This window comes from Nannizzia gypsea, genomic scaffold (genome assembly GCF_000150975.2).
Source record: "Nannizzia gypsea CBS 118893 supercont1.4 genomic scaffold, whole genome shotgun sequence".
NCBI lineage: Eukaryota > Fungi > Ascomycota > Eurotiomycetes > Onygenales > Arthrodermataceae > Nannizzia > Nannizzia gypsea.
Genome location: NW_003345198.1, coordinates 420,931 through 441,652, shown reverse-complemented (window position 1 = coordinate 441,652; position 20,722 = coordinate 420,931). Strand labels below are relative to the sequence as shown.

Genomic DNA, 20,722 nt, shown 5'->3' with positions numbered 1-20,722 from the left:
ACAATGTTCCGAACAGATGAATATGACGATGCCTATGACAGCACTACTGACGCAATTTTCTATACCATTCTGTCACAGTCTACCCTTTCTCTGGGTCGCTGACGACGACATTGCGATTTTTGCCAGCCCAGCTGCGTACTTGCGACGGCGAAAAATGCGCGTCCATGTCTCGATACTGTTCACGCTTTCTTCAACCGTGGAAAAGTGAGCAAGAATGAGAGATATATGCATGCTGAGAACTCCCTTCCACGGTTTCGCAGATTGCCACTGTTGCCGGTTTTCCGGCACTTGCAATCACATAACGCAAGTACGGCGCCATATACGTCACTACGATGAGCCTGAGAGGGAAGGTATACAGGCGCCTATGATGCCTACAGCTCGGTAGACACGAAGTATCGACGGGCGTATGACGGTATACCTCGTAGTCGCCTAGGAGACTTCACCGTGGTGGTTTTGTATGTCCGTTGTTGGGGAGGTCGCATCATGAGAAATGTTTTTGGGGAAGGCAAGGCCGGGGATCAAAGCAGAGGAAAAAGATGAGGCTGGGGAAGTTGATATTGGGGTTAACAATGGGAAAGAATCTGATTTGATGAACAGTCGCGTCAACCGCGGTTCCGTTGCTATGGGGTAGTCTACCCTCGCCACTGGCCGTTATCTAGAGTCGACCTGTCTTGTTTACGCCCCCCAGCCCCCCGAATTAACCACCAACGGCCGGTCTGACAAGGAAACTGTCGTATGCGCGTCATTTGGGGCAGTAAGAAGCGTGGCTCGGCGCTGTCCACGATGGAAGAGCCTCCTGTATCCACGGCTGGTGGGGAGGCAAGTCCCAGTGTCTCGTGTCCATGTGAACTCGAGCAGCGCCACAGGCCTCGTCAGTGTCCTGCGCTCGTGTACGGAGTAGTCGTATTGAGGACATGCAGCTGAACATATCTACCACCACTGCTGCTGCTACTGCGGAAAAGGAGCTGTCTGTATGTACTGGATAGGTGTAGAAGAGTACTCCGTAGCTACCGAAACATGTCAGGGGTCAGCCCAGGGCGATCAACGCCCTGCATGAGGCTGAAGATGTAAACAGGCGACATCAACCACCATCACCGCCGCAGCAAACAACCACAAACAACCGCAGTAGACAACAGATCTCTCTCGAAGCCCGCCTGTCAAAGCTGCTCCCTGCTGTCCTGTGGCTGCTGTCAAGCTCCGCGTTGCTGCTGTATCCCTCTTAGCTCAACTAGGCTCAAGCAGCGAACCTAATAGCCGCATCTCGCTCGTATCGCCATCGTCATCCGCCGACCTCAACTCACGAAAATAACCACAACTGGCCATAACAACAACTTACCATCACCACCACCATCCGCCATCCGCCGAGTGACCGCCGTCGACCGCCGACCCATCACCCTATCTACCTCCCTCCTTGAGCCCTTGCGAACGACGTCAGATGCGCCTTCATCACACTCTCTTCTCGCTGCTGGCGCTGCCCAACCCGCGGTTCCTTATCACGATAACCACGGATACGCAGCGTCGCTGACGACATTGCAAAGCGCCGCCGCGGACGCCTCCTGCTCAGCTCAGGCATATAATCCACTTCCCCGTCCCCGTCCCCTTCGTCTTCTCTTCTCTTCTCTTCCTCACCCTCTTTCGCTCTCGTCTCCATCCACCTTCGCTCCAACGTCCGTCTTTCGCTATCGAACAACTGCTCGAACTGCTAGTTACGACTTCGCTGTTTCATCTCCAAACTTCAACTTGGTCCTTTCGCTCATACAAAAAAACCACAAAAAAAACTGCTCTTTACTGCGACTGCTCTCTGCTCGAGAGAGCAAATTGCTCTCAGCCTTCATCAGGCTTCTTTTTTTTCTTTCTTGCGTGTTCTCGTTGATATACAAAGACCGCATTTCTTTCTTTCACTTCGCCTTTTACTTCTTTTACGGCCCCCGCGGCGGCTTTTTCTCTGCTTTTCGCATCTTCCTTCAACATGGGCAACGTAAACTCCCGTTCTGTTTCTTCTCCGGGTGCTCTCTACCTGAGAGACCAAACCAAATGTAAGCTGTCCTCTTTGTCTGTCTGCTTGTCTGTGTCTTGCTTGTGCTAAATTACCGACTGGGGTCATTGTCTGGATAGTGAGCATCTCCTCTCTGGTAATCACCAACCAGAGCGGCGCCACTATCTTGGTGATATCACCAAATGGCTATCCAGCATCGCAGATTTCTGCAAAGAGAGATGCTGGCGATAACACGCCTATTGAATTTATTCAGGTGGGTTTATTAACACTCTGGTTCCGGACTCTGGGGCTGCGCGACACTAGTTTTATACCCTGTCAAAGAACCGTACTGATGACATGATATCTACAATCTATCTAGGATCCTGATCCTGCAAACAACAGCTCGGGGCCGTCCTTCATCTTGCGGCTAACAAACGAGGACGAGCTCAACTTTTGCTTTACCTTCGTGATACGACAAGAAAAATGCAGTTCGGTTCCAACTGCGACAACCGTCAACGGCGTCTCCAGCGCGCTGCCAACGGCAACTGACAACGTGGTCAAGAGTCTCACTTTCGCATACGCTGCAAACGAAAAGGAACTTGACAACCTGGTCACGCGCGAGTTCCATGCGAATCCAAATCTCCAAAACAATCAAAATGTGCGCCATGTTGGCACATTCGAGACCGGTGGTACGCCATCAGTACAGTTCACCTGGACTTGGAAGTGGAAGCCACCAGCTACAAATGAAGCAAAATGCGGAGGATGGCGCAACTGCTGTAGTTTCCTAGATTACGATGAGAGGGCCAACAGATTGAACACCTTAGCCTGGTTCCAATTTTGGGTCCAAGGCCCTCCAAGGCCCTCGACAAGTCCGAGTTTCGAGTCAACCGGTTTTGAACTCACCGTGCCACAACGCAACCGACAGGTCTCATCCCACTCGAACGTGTCCAGAACAAGCGACCCCAATGAATCAAATGATGAACTCGTTCCCACTTCGTCCGCGCTCGAAAGCCATGACTGCTTTCGAGGCTACTACTTTCCAAAAGGCAACAATGCCGTCCAAAACGTCCAACCGTCCACAACTGCCTTCCCTGGACCCAAGGTGGATGTCGCCTGCCACCATCCTGGGGAGGATATGTGCACGGTTGACGACGGTCCCTTATTCAGGGCCACCATGAAATCTCTAGAACAAAAGACTGGAACTATGCGCACGAGGATGAAAAAGCTGCTCAAAAAGGCCGAAGCAGCCTATCATGCGCGTATTGCCTGCCATGATTCCGTTCATGCTTTCCTTAAAACACTCAGTGACACTGCAAAGACCAATGCGCCGGCAATACAGCCGGCATTAGACCATTACTACGACCGCGCCGCAAGAGAAATACTTATTTCTGAACAGCAGAATGCTGATTATATGCATGAATACGTTGTTCGGCCGCTTTCCCGGCTCTACCATCAAGACATCAAACAGGCCGATGTGAAAAAGAAAGAATTCGATGACGAGAGTAGAGACTATTACGCCTATGTTAGCAAGTATCTCGGTCAACGACAAGATTCCCTGAAAGAAAAGAAAAGAGTCGAGAGTGACTCCAAATACCAGAATAAACGACGCAAATTCGAACTCAAACGATTCGACTATTCCTCCTTCATGCAGGATTTGACTGGCGGAAAGCGTGAACAGGAGCTACTCGCCAGCCTCACCCAGTTTGCCGTCTGTCAGGCAAACGCCCATATATCAACTTCCAAAATCATTGAAAGCCTTTTACCTCACCTTGACGCCCTGGTCGACGAAGTCAACAAAGTCGACAAAGAATTCAAATTTCAACGTACCGAACGAGAGGAGAAGCGCAGACTTCTCGAGAATAGCACCAAGAAATACATCGAACCAGAGGCTGCTCAGAATCCAGGTCCGCCTCCGCCGACTTCTGGTGGTAACAGCACCACAAATAATAACAACAACAATGCCACATCTTACAACTCCGATTCCGACCTCGGTCGTGCAGACAGTACCAACTCTACCTTTCGGGGTTACACTGGCAATGCGAAAGGACGATCAAATTCACCCACTGGAGGAGCGACGGTCCCTACCGGCTCCAACATCGGGTCTGTTTCCTCAACACAAAACCGCTTCAAAGGGTTTCGTGACTTGGAGGAACGCGACACCACCAGCATGGCTGCAGCAGAGAGCACAAACGGCCAGCAGAAAAAAGAGGGGTTGTTGTGGGCTTTATCACGCCCTGGGTCTCATATCGATCCGAAAGGGATCAACAAGCAAGCCTGGCATAAGTATGTCCTCCGTTTTTCCTTACACATCCTGCTATAGAGTGTGTGTCTAACATGACTTATAGATTTTGGATCGTCCTCGACCAAGGAAAGCTCTCGGAATACAGCAACTGGAAACAAAAATTGGACTTGCACATGGATCCAATCGATTTGCGAATGGCCTCTGTACGTGAAGCGCGCAATGCGGAGAGACGATTCTGCTTTGAGGTTATCACGCCACAGTTCAAGCGAATCTACCAGGCCACTTCTGAGCAGGATATGAAGAACTGGATAAACGCTATAAACAACGCCTTACAGAGTGCTGTAGAAGGTCGACTTGCTACTCCTCGGACCAACCAAACACAACCAAAAGATACAACACCTGGACGCACCATAGGATCCGCTTTGATTGGCAAATCTGTGTCTTCAGTTGGCCATCAGGGCACTTCGCCTTCAAATACGAGCAACATGGGACGTCGAACAACAGTAGGCGCACGACCTGGCTATATGAGAAGTGGTAGCCACGGATATGACGACGATCCCGCAAAATTACTACAAACCATTCATACAGCCGATCAAGGCAACACCTGGTGTGCCGACTGCTGCTCAACCTCAAAGGTTGAATGGGTTTCCATCAATCTCGGCATAGTCCTCTGCATCGAATGCAGTGGAATCCACCGGTCTTTAGGAACACACATCTCCAAAGTCCGTTCACTTACCCTCGACATACACTCCTTCTCCAACGACATCGTTGAAATCCTCCTCCAGGTAGGAAACCGGGTTAGCAACATGGTCTGGGAAGCACAGTTAGGCCCAGGCATCAAGCCTGGTCCAACCGCCACTCGCGAGCAACGTCTCAAATTCATCACCGCAAAGTACAGCGATCGTGCTTTTGTTCGCCCCTTGTCACCTACCTTATCTAAGTTTTCCACCGCTGAGGAGACACTACTCGCCTCTATCAAACAAAACGATATCCAAGGTGTCCTCTACGGCATCGCGCTACGTGCCGATCTGAACGCCACCGATCTATCCCGCAAGGCCCACCCTGTCTTCCTTGCTTTAGCAGCAGCCGATCCAGCACCAGCTGGAACCCCACCTGCAAGCCCTAACCTGGGCCGTCAAGCACCCATCAGACCATTCATCCCGAGCCGTTCTTCGAGCTCTAGCACCATAGCTAAGCCCTTCCCAGTTGCCGAACTACTTGTTCAGAACGGAGCCGTTATTCCGCCACACATGCCTGCTTTCGCCCTCTCCGAAGCCGCGCAGCTTTACCTCACCCAACGAACCATTCGATCCTCTCGTCTTGACGGTGGGGGTAACGGCACTGGGGATACCCTCAGTGCTTTACCTACTATCCGCGGACCTGAAGGTAATGGTTCGTCCATGCCGGCAGTCGACAGCAAAGAACGAGAGAGACTTCAGAAACGAGGCAGTGCCGGAGCTAGATTTGCTGGAAAGGTGTCTTCGCTTGCCGGATAGCGAGATTACCCTTTTTTTTTTATACTCACTCTAATACTTTATGGGATGCCTGATGATGATACTCCTCATGCAAATTGCACTTTCTCACCACACGATTGTTAATGTTTGAATACACTCGAAATTGCGTTTGTTTTTTAATGGTTGCGGATGTTGTGAATGACTCTCCTGTTTTGACCGCCCTATTGGGCCTATTATTACCCTTACATGGCGTTGCTTTTTGTCCTTTTTTTGTGGTATTTTGATATTGGCTTCTTCTATATTTTTACCCCTTTGTTTACGGTTCTGTTCACCTGTATAAATTATTATCAGTATAATTATATATCCTTAACTTCATCACTACCTCCTTCTCCTTCTCCTCATCCTGTGGGATGTTTACTCCCGGCGAGTTACCACTTGAGTGTAAGGACTCGTACTTCTCTTTTCTACACTACTAAACCAATGTCCGCTCTGGTATGAGATATCCGCACTACCTCCCTAGAGAAATAGAGATAAATCTAAGCAGTTTGCTATCCATCTTGATACTCGGTCTAGGTTCTTCCTGATATCCCGAACGGCGTTTCAAGCTTACCTAATGACGTAATATTTGGTCACGTGTCACTCTTAATTTCGGATTAATAATAATACTTTAAAGTTTCATGAGTCATCAAAGCTTAGTCATGAAAATCCGGGGTAAATTACCGCTAGTGATAGGTGAAATGGGCTGTATCGGCCTGGGCCTCCACATCGAACCAGGCGCTTATCAGGGGTATGGTATGGTAAGGATAATTCGCATGTGACTGAGGAGCGAATTCCCAGCTCTGATTGGCTACGGAGTGGCGTGGTCTGTGTGGGGAGTTGCTGACATAAGCGAACCTCTCTCGTTCTTTATCTTCCTCGTCCTTCTCCTTCGTCCTCGACCTCAACTTCATCTCTCGTTTCTATGCTCAGTGACGGCGCTGAAGACGACGAAAGAGCCTTGGATTCACCGCTATCGTTGTGTGGTTTTGCACTAGCCGCGAGTTAGCAAGGGATCAGGCACGGCACCGCTACTTGCCACCCAAAGCTCCCCACAGAGTTCCGTTCCAGCTCCTGCAAGTAAACGGCACCTTGGGACCTCCCCCCTCTTAACCTCGCTCGCCTCTCTTCTTCCGCCGGGGAATATCATCGGCTCGTTCCCTCTTTACGCCGCTCACTCGACTGCTTGACGACCACTATTGTTTACCTCGCACGTCTCATCACTATTGGAATTCACTAGTGCCTGTTTGAGGATCTGCAGATCCACGTCATCATTCAACAGGAAACAGGCCATTTGATACAAGAACCGTCTTCGAGAACACAGAACGGGATTCGTCGTCTTTCTCGCTGCATCAGGCCACGTTTTCCTACGTTCTGAATTGCTGCTCGATATCTTAGCGAATCCACCGTTTTCCAACGGCTGTTCAACAGTTTTGCTTAACCGGGAACGCTAACTTACACCGCCCCTTAATAACACTCTATACATACATACATACACACGCCCACCGCCATGTCGAACGCCGCCCATCTGTCGAACTCCCCTCCTACAACCCCTATTGCACCTCGAGGCCGTCGTGCTTCGATCACGGAGATGTTTGCTCGGCCCGGAAATGGTGGGGGCGCACCATTGAACACCAGCACCTCGAATACCGCCCCTCTCTTCACGGCAGCAGCATCAAATGCCCAGCAACAACCACATCGTCGACGGATGTCGATCACCACACTTGGACTGTCTGGCTCTCCCACTAACCAGCCCGCTCCCTTTGGACAGCCAGCGGTGACAAACACACCGACGGCGGCAGCTGGAACCACCGCTCCTCCTCCACCCGGCAGGCGCCGACGCGGAAGTGTTTCAAGTTCGATTCTCTCGAGCTCTCCAACACGGGAGCAGGCGGTTGCTGAGGAGGAAGATGACGAAGACACCCCGATGCCATCGTCTGCGTCTCCATTTGCAAGACGGGTATCCTTTAGCTTCCGGGACCGGGCCGCCAGTATAAATGGTATATATCAATCCCTTTCCATTCCGGACCATCACTCAATTCCCTCATTTAAACAACTCATTACCGCCCCTAGCAGTTACAGCAGGGGTTGTAGCATTGGTAGGAAACTTTTCGTCAACTGAGCACCGGGTCGGCTTTTGATATCGCAAACCAAAGCGGCCATATTTGAAATATTCATTTAACAACCCCGCATAACTCTTTATCCGAAAATGAAAAGTATATATGCTAATATAATTCTCCAACAGGCGAAGGCTTCAACTGGCCAGAAGCTCTTCGAACCAGAGCAGAACGAGCTCCGTCCCTGGCCGGAAGCTTCTCCATGCATCAGCAGCAGCAGCAACAGCAGCAGCAAGGGCAGGGACATGGGCAGGGGCAGCAAAACCAAAACCCGCCGTCTCTCTCGGGCTCCTCGTCCAATACCTCCCCATCCTCGTCCCCGTCTCTTTCTTCATCCTTCTCGTCGGCTTCATTCCCAGGCAAACATCACCGATCAGCTTCCGTTGCTACTATGGAGGCGTACAAGCCGCCACCAAAGGAGCTACTGGAGCGTCACCCTTCGTCCCCTCCACCTCCACCGCAGCAGCAGCAGCCCAAGCCACGGCCCAAGCCAGATTACTTCCAGGAGAAGATCTTGCGGGCTGATTTCATGGACTGATTAAGCATAGCTGATCAGGCCCTTTTTGCCACCTGTGTTTTTTTTCTCTCTTTCCTTTCTCACATCTAACCATTATATCTCGAGGGACTATGTTTCTTTCTTTCCTATGTGTTACTAGGAATGATGGGAGTTTGTCAGGCATGGAAGCAGATCATCGAATCAGATATCAACAACTAGGCGGGGGGTGGGACATTCGAATATTGGTACCGGAGTGAAGTTGACTCTTTCCTCTCTGTTTTATTTCTTTTCGCTTCTCTTATTTCTTTCGCTTTGACGTCTCCATACTATGCTGCATACTTACCAACTCTACTGGCTGGAACATCTTACCATGTAAACCTATGCCCATACCATCACACCTACTTGGCCTTCTATCAGCATGTTTTTCTCTTCCTTTCTTCTTTACCTTTGCAAGCAAGCTCTGGACTCATCGTTCTTCTTCCTTTCAGGTGTGATTAATAGTTATCTAGTTAGCTGGCTATCAATATGAATAACATCAAACACCTTGTCCTCTTATAACTACTAAAAAACAGAAAGAAAAAGAAGCAAAAGAAAGCCTCGCCCAACTCGAACCAGAGGCAAAAAGCGAAGGCAGAGCCAGGCTCTATAGGGGGGTCCAGCGCGGTCATTACACCACTCGCTGGTTAATTGAGTTATTTGGCCTCTTCGCTGGCAGAAAGCAGGGAAACAACTTCATACATACAAGGCAGGCAGGCGCAGAAAAGGCGGAGTCCAAAGAAGGAAAGCTGACTAAGCATGAGGCTCTGTGTGGAGTGTGGAGCATCTTTGTGACTCTTTTATAGATCAGGAGAAGCACGAAGAGTAAGGGGAAGAGAACAGTCAGAGACGGAGACGGGGAGGAGTAAAGGGTCAAGGCAGCTATCAGATAGGAGGGCAGAGAGCAAAGGGTAAAAAAAGAACGGACTGATGAAGGTTCGAACGAGCGGCAAAAAGCGAAGCCAGAGCTACACGACCCATATCAAGTATGGGACGATGTAATACGCTCCAGAATGGAGTAATGTCAACTATGTTATTCGGCCACTTCGCTGCCTAGTTCTACGGCGAGAGCATACATATACCCCTGAGAAGCTGCCTCTTCTGTATTAATAATAAACAAAAGGACCAACACACGTTCGGACGAACGGCAAAAAGCGAAGCCAGAGCTACACATCCCATGGCTAGTATGGGGGCGTAATACACTCCGGAATGGGTTAATTGTAACTGTGTTATTTGGCCATTTCGCTGCCTAGTTCTGCGGCGAGAGCATGCATATGCCCCTTAGAAGCTGCCTCTTCTGTACTAAAATAAAAAAAAGGACCGGCGCGGGTTCGAACGCGCGGCAAAAAGCGAAGTGATACCCTTGGCGACTCTCCCAGGGGGAGGGCCATGAAAATGGCCAGCTTGAGCACCTCTTATTTTTCTGACTCTGTTAGGTTATTTGGCCTCTTCGCTGTTTATTTCTACGGTGAGAGCATACATAAGGGACCCTTAAGTGGGCCTTGGCATATTGATAGCATACAGGGGTGGTTTAACAGTGAGACAACTGATAGAAACAATACGGTGTTATTAGATACTCTTCTATATTAAAAAAAAAATAAAACAACGGTCTATCGAGTTCGCTCAAATGACGAAAGAATGAAGATATAGAACAAATTATAATCAGCTACGCAACAGGTGGATCAGCCCATGTCTGGCAGCTGGTGATGTGATTAGTAGGGAATATTGTTCGTCATGAGCTGGAACTGGTCATAGCCCTTGGTCGACATGCTGGCGTAGCTCTTCCGGATGAGCTCTCTCATATACTGTGCTGCCTCTTGCTCACTCTTCTCCAGGACAAACCGGTCGCGGAAGTTGGTCAGAGTATGCGGCGTGAAGCAAGGCAGGCCGCTGTCCAGCATGAGGGTCACAATGTTAGAAAGCTTCATAGTATAAGGCCGCGAAGCGAGGAAGGCCTTGACCACAAGAGACTCAAACCAGCGGTAGGACTGAGAGTTGCTGTGCGATGCAGTGTGAGCGGCGGATGGAGCAGCGGTAGAAGGTGTAGCGGAGGCAGCCGTGGACGAAGCCGGATGGTACCCTCCCATGACAGCAATCATCTCGGTGGTGAGCTTGAACGGAGCACGCTCGAACCGTACTCCGCCGGGCGCGATATCGAAGCAGAACCCAAAGTCGATGTGGAGGATGTGGCCTGCGTCGTCGATCATGATGTTGCCGTTATGTCGGTCCTTGAACTGCAGCAGGTATGAAATGACCGAATATGCAGCCATGCTCTTCACAAAGTTGCTTCGAGCTTCTTGGAATTTGATCGACTGCTCCCCTCCGTATTTTGATACGAAGTAGTCGTATAGACCGTTAACAGCTTCGCGACCCAGCATGTCTCGAGATATCGAGTTGGGCAAGACATCAATCACACCACACCCGGGTGCGGTTGCCACAACACGGTAAGGGAAGACAAAGACGTCCAGTCCAACGCTGGCAAAGATTTCACGGAACGCAGCAATCATTTGAAGTGCAAGCACATCTTGACGACAGTCATCTCCGACTTTGAAGATGGCAGACTGCCACACCTCATATGTCCCGGCCTGAGACGCGGCTAGGCTCTCGCGTTTGCTTTGCACAGCGGATTCCTTAACCTGGGATAGTTGCAAACCTGCTTCCTCTTGACCAACATCCTCTTCAGCAGGAGTAACGGCGTTGCTACCGTCTTCGATACTTCTCGTCTTCTTGATTCGGAAAGTTGCCATGTAAGGCGCCTTTGCATGGCTTTGCAAGGGCTTTCCAGACTTTCGATCAATGCCGACAACAACGCCGTCTGGGTTACTTGGCAGGTACACGCCAACCTCAACTTTAATCTTTCGCAGCTCCTCTGCAATCTTTTCCTTCTTCTCCTGTTTGGTACGTTTGATGTATGGCCGTAGTTTGCCGGAAATTCCTGTGATCTCATTGAAAAACGCGAACTCCCTCTCATAGAATTCTCTGTCTTCATCCGTGAAGCTGGTAATAACACAGTCCATGAACCTATCCAGCACCGGCTTGAGTGGATCAGGCTATTTTTATAGTTAGTCTTAACTTCCTGAAAATCAACAGAATAGCGTTATTGAAGGTACTTACAATCTGGGAATCCTCGTCCTTGTAGGCATTTGCCTTCATATTCCAGATCACTTGATGGGCGAACATCTGTGATAGTTGAGCCGTATTCAACAGGTAACGTTCTATATATCCAAGTGCGTCATAACGAAGAGCCTGCACAAGCTGAGGAATATAGAAAAGGCCAACGTCTACGGGGAAGCTTTCAAGGGACCGAAGCGCATATTGCAGGATAAACGGATGGTTACCATAAGCTGGCAAGAGATAAGTGACGGCGGAGATGGGATCAATCGGTTCCCAGTAAAGGAGGTACTGCCATATCGTTAGAAAGATGTACACAGGCCTTGGAAAGAGGCCAAGCTTACCTTGAGCTGGAACGAGACATCTTCGGGAAGAGATGGTCCAAGTAAGATTTCCAGGGCGTTTGGCTCCTTAAGTGCCTTTTCGGGGAAGTTAAGTAAAAGCCATCGAATATCACTTCGTAGCTTAGCGGATGGGAATCGTGATCCTAGCTGTAGTGCTAGACTTGGATTTTCGTTCCATGCCAATCGAAGAAGCCCTGTTACGGTCTCCTAAAGGAAATAGTTAGACACCGGCGGACGTAAAGCTTAAGAGTAAGAGACCTACTTCCGTGACGGTCTTGCTACCAGTTCCATAGAAAAAGTAGGATTTCTTCTCCAGGTCTAGAGGGGAAAGCCAGATTTTGAGGCGAGACCGTTCATTTCCAATCAGAATTAAAAGTAAATCATGTTTTGCTTGCAGTGATTTACGAGACTTTGAGTCCACTACCTCCTTCCAAGATACGGTCTCCAACATGGATTCGATATCGTGGAGGATCTGATCTTCAGCTTTGAGTTGCAAGCGATTTCCGCCAAATGACCAACTAAGTAATCTCCAGTTAGATATGATTCTAGCGGGTTATTAAAGAATAGATAGCTTACCTCGGTGGATGGCCGAACCAGCTGAGGGCAGCAGAGAGGATCTGATCCTTAAGTTTCCAGGAACCCACGTTACTTTGTCCAGAGAATGAATGGAGGACCTTAAGACTGAAAAGAATGGTATGGAAATGAATCTCGCGAGCCAACGGGTGGCCAGTAGAGTCTCTCAAGGCAGTCAATGTCTCACTGACCAAGCGTCTAAACACCTGTTGGGTGTTCAAACTGCCCAATCTGCTTGCGCTGAAATGACTTTCTAGGAATCGCAAAACAAGGAAGTGGGGAGATATGATGTTTTGAGCTTTCCTATGGCGCCTGACAATTGCCTCTTTATCGGATGGTGACGATTCAAGCTTGTTCATAAAAGGATTTTTATGCCTAGGGAACGTTAGCAACAGCAATGTCTGAAATGCGAGAGAAGGTATCTTACTTAAACTTCGGATCGAAGATTCCTTGCTTGCGTCGAATGGTACGTTCCCATGCCTGTGCTATTTCTACCAATATTCTGGATTCCATGGCTGGTTTCTCGTTAATCACCCCAAGCCATAGAGCAATTCCCATTCTAATGGACTCCTTGGTGAATATCTGGAAGGGGATATTGACTAGGTAGGCGATAATTGCCGGGTGGCTATCATCAGTATTACACAGGAGAGCGGCAGTGCGGCGAAGGATGTGTCGAGGAAGATCTAGCGATATATGCCTCTCAGTCCTGATTTGATGCTCTAGGGCAGCGAGAGCTTCTTGGACGGTGTCAGGATAATCAGGCACTCGTGCAGTGGTGGTTTGACCTATGGAGCAAATTAGAAGCTTTATACCATATTTCAAAGTAAAGGGATAGATACCATAAGATATCGCTAGAGGTGACTTTCCTCTGCGTGCTGGGGCGGCTTCTGAGTACCGATACTCTTGTCGAGTGGTATACTGGGATATAAAATCCGATGCAACATTGAGGACAGTGCCGCCTGGGTTATCAATGGATCCTAATGATCATTAACGTAAGTTCGGCGGAATTTAGATGGTTGAAATATGGGATTACGTACCTAATCTTTGGTCCGCAAGGGGTATTGCTGAACCCATTTCAAGTGCTAATGAACGGCCCATAGTGATGTGACCGTACACGCCATCATCGTCGTAATCTGAGAGGTAGGTCTATGGGAGAGGACATATTAGCTGATTTGTTCACATAAGTTTAGCAAAAGATCTCACCTGTAACAACCCCTTGATATCTAATGGTGCCATGTTCATAACACTGGAGATCCAAGTCCGCGCTGCGTTGTGGAGATTTTTCAGTGTACGTCTCCTGAAGTCATAATTATCTGATAAAACAATTTGGACTGTCCCTCTGCTTGATGTAAATGTGGACTCCCACGCAAACTCATCCATTTCCTCGTCCATGCACGATGACCAAAGCAGAGTTATCAAGTCCAAAAGAGTGAAAAGCGACAGCTTCTGGCAAAGGGCTGATGGACACTGAGTGATTATCTTATTTGCAGCCAGTGTAGCAGTTTGTTGGACTTGGACGATGCGATGACAACAAGCAGTGAAGGTATCAGCTAGTTGTTTGGCAATGTAGGGGGCCGAAAACTTCACAGATGTGCTTCGGAGAGCTTTCTCGAGGTAGACGGTAACCACCTTATCGGCAATAGCCCTCATACAATTGCCCATTTCTGAAGTGTTCAGGGTGGGATCGAGGAAGTAAGTAAATACTTTGGTGCAATCACCGGAGTTGGCACGAAGGGTTTCTATAAGTAGTGCCGCATTAAGGAAGAGTACTTTAGGGTAGTTCAAGCGTCGAATATCATGTTCTTGTGCCGGCAGCTCAGCAGTTAGGTTCTTCTTCTTTTCAACAGTTGTCTGAGGGCTCTGGCCACGTCTTAAAATGGTGTTCAGCTCGATGTCACTCTCAAGCTGCTCGGCACGGTTTTCAGAGACAAGAGGGGGAGAGTGTTCAGCGAGGATACGCAGTTGTTCGTAGTTCTCCTTTCCGAGCCCTGAGTGGAGCGATATATCATGGGCTGCGATGTTGAACCAGGCATCTCGGAGCATATCTGAGATATCGTCATTGTCGGAGGCCAATTGGTCCAGACGACCCGCCCTCGCAAGGAGTATAGCGAGAGGTTTCAATATTGGAACAATTTGTCTCGCAGTTGCCTCGAGATCCTCTGGATGAACCTTTTCACGTTCGACGGCAGCCCCCTGGTTAACTAAACCCTCAAGGAGGTATACCAAATAGATCCTGAACACCTCGCTGCTTGGGTTGAGGTGGACAGCAAGGGAATTTCTTGCTTTATGTATCTATTGGTCTGTTAGAAGGCACACAGTAAGAAAAAGCAGAATAGCTAGAATGAAGAGGCTTGGAAAACATACCGCCTCCAGTATCAGGTTATTTCCCTGAGCAAAGGTATCTCGCAGCAGACGAGAGTAGAACTTCAGCAAGAGACGGAACTCCGCGGGTTCACTCTTCAGAGAAAGCGCCGCAGTCTCCTGTATTATGTATGCATCAACCACGACATTTACCTTGCCAATCTTCTGCACCAGAATTGACTGAGCAAGGGCCACTATTTTGCTATCCTCACTGCTGGTAGCGATTGTTACAATGGCATGTACCACATTTCTAGCTGTTATAGAAGTGTCACCCTCTCCATCAATGGCAAGGGATAGGAAGCTCTCATTCGTTGGGGGACCGCGAGTTTCGATCGAATGAGAATAACCATTACTTGCTTCAGCAGTTAGAGCGGTGGTAGCCTTATCAGCTGCCGAGCCAGAGCTAAGGACGTTTCCAAGGGAATAGAGGGTGCCAATGACGGTATCTTGGGAAAGAAGACGGAGGTTCTGGGCCAAACATTGGGCTGCTAGAGCAACGACAGGGCTGCTTTGGCCATTTTGGACAATGAAGCGAAGAAGGGAGCGGGTTAGGCCGTTTGCACTGCCTCGTGATAACCTTGCTAGAACTACAGCGGCCTTAAGGACGACGGTAGCCAGGTCCCTGTTCATCATCTGGTCTGGGTCTGCAATGGTGTTATCCAGGGATGTGAAGAGTAGGTCTAGATCCACAGAATCCTGGTCAACCATGATGCAGTTGATAGAGCACATTACTGACAGCGCCTTGACCAAGAATGCAAGGCGCTGTTGCCAAGTGGAGCTAACTTGCAGGTAATCCGATCCTTCTTCGAGGAGATTGATCTGGTCCCCAGCGAGCTCTGCGGCGTATTTTACCAGGCTAGTCATACCAGGGTCTGAGGTTTTGGCTACACAGTCACCCTCTGCATAACGGGATAGAAGGGTATCGTCTGGTAGCGGCGAGGCTCCATCGCTTTCAACAGGAGAGGTACAGGACTTTAAAAAGGCTATGAAAGCTTGCTGTAGTAGCATAGAGCCAAGGGGCCGTCCGTCAGCCGCATACTGGCGTGTATACCGCCTCCAATCATGTAGCAGAGGATCTGGAGAGCGAGAGTTCCGTATACCGGAAGAGATAGTCTCCACGGCTACCAGGAACCGCTCTGATAGAATAATGTGTAACTGCTTTACAATAGCAAGGCGGTCCAGTGGTGCCCAAAAATGGGGAAACTCGGATGAGGCCCGGAGGAAACCTACTAATGATACCATTAGAGTAGTCACATCCGTGAATTCATGGCTGTCGACCTGTATCCCTGCACCATCTGCATCAAAAACGGCCGGCAGGCGGTCTGTTGCCTGGTGACAATTCTCTAAATACTCGTCAATGGCTTCGTGGACGTCATCCTGCAGCGACTTGTGTCTAGAGCCCAGCGAGAGCAACGCCGTAACGACATCATGGGTCAGGGTCTCCCACGGCGAAGGTTTGTAGGTATGCAGGAAAGGAGACGAATGGATGCGGAGCGTATGGAGCGTAGGTAGGTATCCGGCGAGCAGAGAGACTAGCTTTGCGGCATGGTCACCACGCTGAACGGAGCTAGCTGCCTTGCACAGAGCAAGCAGGACGTCTAGTTCTCGAACTCCCTATCTTTCTCATTAGCCACCTGCTCGCATCGATGCCATTGAGGGAGGGGTGGTAAGGTATGTGGGAGTAAAGGGGGCTAGGGAGGCAGTACACTCGAGGCGCAGCGAGCCTGGGAGCCACCGGACGCCGCCTTGGAGCCATGACAGGCCCTTATGAGCCTCTCGACATCTGAGTTGCCTCGATCATCGTCCTGCCTGGGGTGTTTTGTGGCTAGTACTGCAAGTTTCTCGAGGGCGGCACGCCGGATACACGATGGTGGATGATGCCTGAAGCTCTCCCCCATGTCCAGTTAGCAACTTCTGCGCCCAACGTAGCACCAACACAGGGCGAAAACACTCACATATCCGGTCAACCAGCTTCACCGTCATCCAGGAGCCTTTCTTTTGGGGTGTTCAGGGGTGCAAAGAGCGTGTGGTCGTGTGTTGGGGGCTTCCTTGGAGTGTATCAGATCTCCTTTGCCTGCTGCAGATGCGAGTCGCTGGTAGGATCACCGCCAAGCCGAGGTTTGTTTGGTGACGACAGAGCCAGGGAAACGACTGGACGGCCAGATCGCAAAGAAAGATGCATGAAAAGGTATTTGATACACTCGATACGGGTTGCAAACAGGGTTACAGCTTCGCCATGACCGAACTGAACAAGCCACTCTGTTCTACGGGTCTTTTTTTTTTTTTCCCTTTGCGCCTCTTGTGTCTGTCACTTGTCTCTTCCCAGCGGGTTGGGTGCGTGAAACTACATGCAAGCTCCGCATTGAAAAAAGGAGCCAGCGCCGGAGAGCCTTGAGATCGACTTGCTCGTCTGATATGATACGGCATATTTACACCCGAATACGGATAATAACAAGATAACTAGTTGGACAGTACAAAGTAGTTACAGAAGGCAAAGAAAAAAAGGATAAAAACTGCGGGATGCGGCTCTAACGGCGGCCAACCTTATATAAAGAGCGACTTTCGCAACTTCGAAAAAATGGTCAAGTAAGAAGTTCGCTCAGCCTGGCCTGTCATTGACTCGAAGCGCCGTCTTTTTCCTGCTTGGGGGCTTGCTGCAGCTTGGCCTGGGCTTGTCTGGCCTGGGACTCAAGAGTTCGACAGATATTTGTTTCCGTCTCCGCACACCTCGGCGGCTGTCTCATAGTTGAGCTATAGTACGGGGTATCAGGTACACTGCATCTTTTCTCGACTACCTCTACCACGTTCGACGGCACCATTATTCGGCAATACATATCAATTGCGAAGTGGCTTTGGTCCTCATTTAGCCTGTCATCGGCTTGGATTTGGAGTGTTGAAGCCATTGGCAGCTCGTCCGGGGTATTCGTAACTGCCGGTCACTTCACCGCATCAAGCCTAAAAATGCCTCCACAGAGGGAGAGAAGCCATCTGAAGAGAGAAAGGGTGAGAATATGAACACGTTATAGCTATTGATCCCTGAGAAATTAAGTATTGAAGTTACTAACTTCTTCTTTGCGAAACCTGTAGGGCAATGCAGTTCCGGACCAAGAATCAAAGAAACCACGGAGATCTCCTCGAATCTCATCCCAATTGCAGCAAGATGTCGGATATCTACCCTCTCCCCTAGCCAATGAAATAGTCACCGAAGAAAAACGTGAGGTTGCTACAGTTTCTCCCCCAGAAGAGAGCCGAAACCAGGCGCCTCGAGGTCAATCACCAGACGAATCTTCATGTCCCACCCAGGGTTTTTCTCAGTACCCTCCCATACAATCCATTGACGATGTGGAAGACGAGGCCGCCCAGGGCATATGGGGATATCTTACTCCGTTGGATAACAATTTTGGAGGCCAATTGGTTCTGAAGAAGAGAGACAGCACGAATACTACACCGGTAATTGGAGCGGCATCGGGCATATCAACACCAGAAAGCACCACCTCAAAACGTGGAACCAGAGAGATAAGCCGTGCTGGATATCTAATAGGCCGGCACGCTGAATGCGGTATGTTTTACCCGTTGCATACTTACTTCATGTAGTTGTCCATTGCTGATCATCTTGCGCTGTAGATTTCAGGATCAAACTCCCTACGATATCCAACCGTCACTGTCTGATATTTCACGAAAACAGAGGAGGGGACTTCGTTGCAATTGTAGAAGATCTCTCTATCAATGGCACATTCATCAACGACGCAATCATCGGCAGGAACAAGCGCCGAGAGCTCGAAAATGGCGACGAAATTACCATCTTGCAGGAATCTAGGTTCATATTCAACTACCCGCGAAATCGGAACACAAGTAAGTTCCGCCAACAGTATAAACTCTTCGAGATGTTGGGTAAGGGTCACTTTGCCTCAGTCTATCTATGCGCTGAGCGCTCTACCGGGGTTAAATTTGCTGTCAAACATTTTGAGAAGCGCCCAGGCGCCGTTCAGAGGCTGGATCGCGAGGCGTTACAGCAAGAGATTTCAATGCTGATGAGCGTCAATCATCCGAATATGCTGTGTCTGAAGGATACCTTTGACGAGAATGACGGAGTTTACCTAGTTCTTGAACTTGCACCGGAAGGCGAACTGTTTAACTGGATCATTAGACATCAGAAGCTTACCGACGAGGAAACACGAAAAGTGTTCATTCAGCTCTTCGAGGGTTTGAAATACCTAGTATGGCTTTTTCCCTTTGTCTAATCGGGTGGTGACAGCATGCATGGCTAACCGTCGTTGTAGCATGAACGAAACATCATCCATCGTGACATCAAGCCAGAGAACATCCTGGTAGTCGACACAAATCTCACCGTAAAGCTGGCTGACTTTGGCCTTGCAAAGATTGTTGGCGAGCACTCATTCACCACCACTCTGTAAGTTCCCTTGGCCTTCTAGAGTCAAATTAGAGTGTCAATAGTACTAACAGCCCATGACTCTAGATGTGGAACGCCTGGCTGTAAGTTCACTTGTTGCTTCGGAAACTCTGTGTATATCAATGGATCACCTTGCATCTAACAATTATTATTAGACGTTGCCCCTGAAATATTAGCAGAAAACGCTGAAGATAGGATGTACACCCGAGCCGTTGACATCTGGTCACTTGGAGTTGTGCTTTACATCTGCCTCTGTGGATTTCCTCCATTCTCAGACGAGCTATACGACCCAAGGCACTTCCCATACAACCAGAAAATGCAGATCCAACACGGATACTTTAACTTTCCTTCCCCATATTGGGACTCAGTCGACTATTATGCCGTCGACCTGATTGACAATATGCTTAAAGTCGACGTTAACAAGCGCTTGACTGTTGATCAATGCCTTCAGCATCCCTGGATCACTGGAATCGACCCCGAAGACCCCGGCATCGCGGACAGCACCGATGACCTAGCTGGGGCTATCCGTGGCCTCAAGGTCTCAAAAGAGCGTCGAGCAACTATGGTCCGCAGGCTACTAAGTGATATACATGAAGTTACAGTCAAACAAGTAGTGAAGACAAAGGAAGACGACCCTGCCTCCCAGAAAATAACTATATACCAGAATCATCCTGTGGCCCGGGCCCAGGAACCCAAGCCGGCTGCCAACCGGAACTCAAAGGAGTTCATGGAACTCGGTGGAAGTGGAGACCAGGTGTTATTCGATGACCCATCTGATAATGATTCGTTGGAACTTGAAGGGGAGACACGGAAGCCGGTTATTCACCAGGAAGACGCAGACGAGACTCCACGAGGGCGAAAGAGGTAGCAAAGCAAAGTCCACTCATCTTAGGATCGCACTGGCTACACCATGGCATATTCCGGATATTGGTGTTTACAACTTGTTTTATTTTTTTTTTCTCCATTTGTCCATTTTTATTTTTCCTCTAACTATTTTTATTTTATTCTATTTTCCTTTAAATATACCCCCTAAGAGCAAGTTGAAAAGGGGGACCAGTTAACCGAAAAGCAGCAGAAAACTGACTTGACAGGAAGGTGTTTTTGGAGATGATGGGGATCCTCGTGTTTAGGATGTTTATTTTGTGTGATATATAGGTACGATCTCGTCCCCAGCAATGTAATTACTTTCTCTTCTCTTCCATTCGGACGACGATCTTGATACTGCACAGCCACCCATCGATTGCTCAATACCATGCATGACTAAGCCGGCCTCCTCTAAGCCGTGATGGCCTGATGCGCCCACTGTCGGGTTGCTCCAAGGCAGCAGAGAATACATGCGGAAGATGCTTGCATGAACGCCTTGTCGCTCTCGGGCGTTCAAAATGTAATCATCTTGACAGCTGTTGGCTGTTCATGATATAAGGGAGAAAAGGGGGAGGAGTTATGGTAATTTTCGTATCAGAGATACAGCTGTTGACCAATTGAAGCGAAGTAAATACCAGGAACAATGCATTATCTTACAATACCATACGCCCCTTGCATAAAATGCGAATTCGATCTCATCTT

General features: G+C 49.2%; 4 protein-coding genes across 4 annotated transcripts; 3 read left to right on the top strand and 1 right to left on the bottom strand.

Moving 5' to 3' along the window:
- Nucleotides 1-1,969: 1,969 nt before the first annotated feature.
- Nucleotides 1,970-5,713, top strand: MGYG_04807 (ARF GTPase activator protein Csx2; the record flags this gene model as incomplete). The annotated part of the gene is made up of 4 exons (XM_003172169.1): nt 1,970-2,036; nt 2,116-2,249; nt 2,355-4,258; nt 4,321-5,713. 4 exons carry the CDS (start codon nt 1,970-1,972, stop codon nt 5,711-5,713), a joined length of 3,498 nt encoding a protein of 1,165 aa, XP_003172217.1.
- Nucleotides 5,714-7,217: 1,504 nt separating this feature from the next.
- MGYG_04806 (hypothetical protein) lies at nt 7,218-8,362 on the top strand (the record flags this gene model as incomplete). Its single annotated transcript, XM_003172168.1, has 2 exons — nt 7,218-7,707; nt 7,953-8,362. 2 exons carry the CDS (start codon nt 7,218-7,220, stop codon nt 8,360-8,362), a joined length of 900 nt encoding a protein of 299 aa, XP_003172216.1.
- Nucleotides 8,363-10,068: 1,706 nt separating this feature from the next.
- On the bottom strand, nt 10,069-16,643 carry MGYG_04805 (phosphatidylinositol 4-kinase STT4; the record flags this gene model as incomplete). Its single annotated transcript, XM_003172167.1, has 11 exons — nt 10,069-11,406; nt 11,471-11,758; nt 11,812-12,018; nt 12,074-12,329; nt 12,388-12,759; nt 12,812-13,169; nt 13,224-13,361; nt 13,422-13,530; nt 13,588-14,676; nt 14,749-16,359; nt 16,452-16,643. 11 exons carry the CDS (start codon nt 16,641-16,643, stop codon nt 10,069-10,071), a joined length of 5,958 nt encoding a protein of 1,985 aa, XP_003172215.1.
- A 1,063-nt stretch (nt 16,644-17,706) lies between these two features.
- Nucleotides 17,707-20,024, top strand: MGYG_04804 (CAMK/RAD53 protein kinase; the record flags this gene model as incomplete). Its single annotated transcript, XM_003172166.1, has 6 exons — nt 17,707-17,748; nt 17,833-18,304; nt 18,370-18,962; nt 19,026-19,156; nt 19,223-19,251; nt 19,312-20,024. 6 exons carry the CDS (start codon nt 17,707-17,709, stop codon nt 20,022-20,024), a joined length of 1,980 nt encoding a protein of 659 aa, XP_003172214.1.
- Between the last annotated feature and the right edge of the window lie 698 nt (nt 20,025-20,722).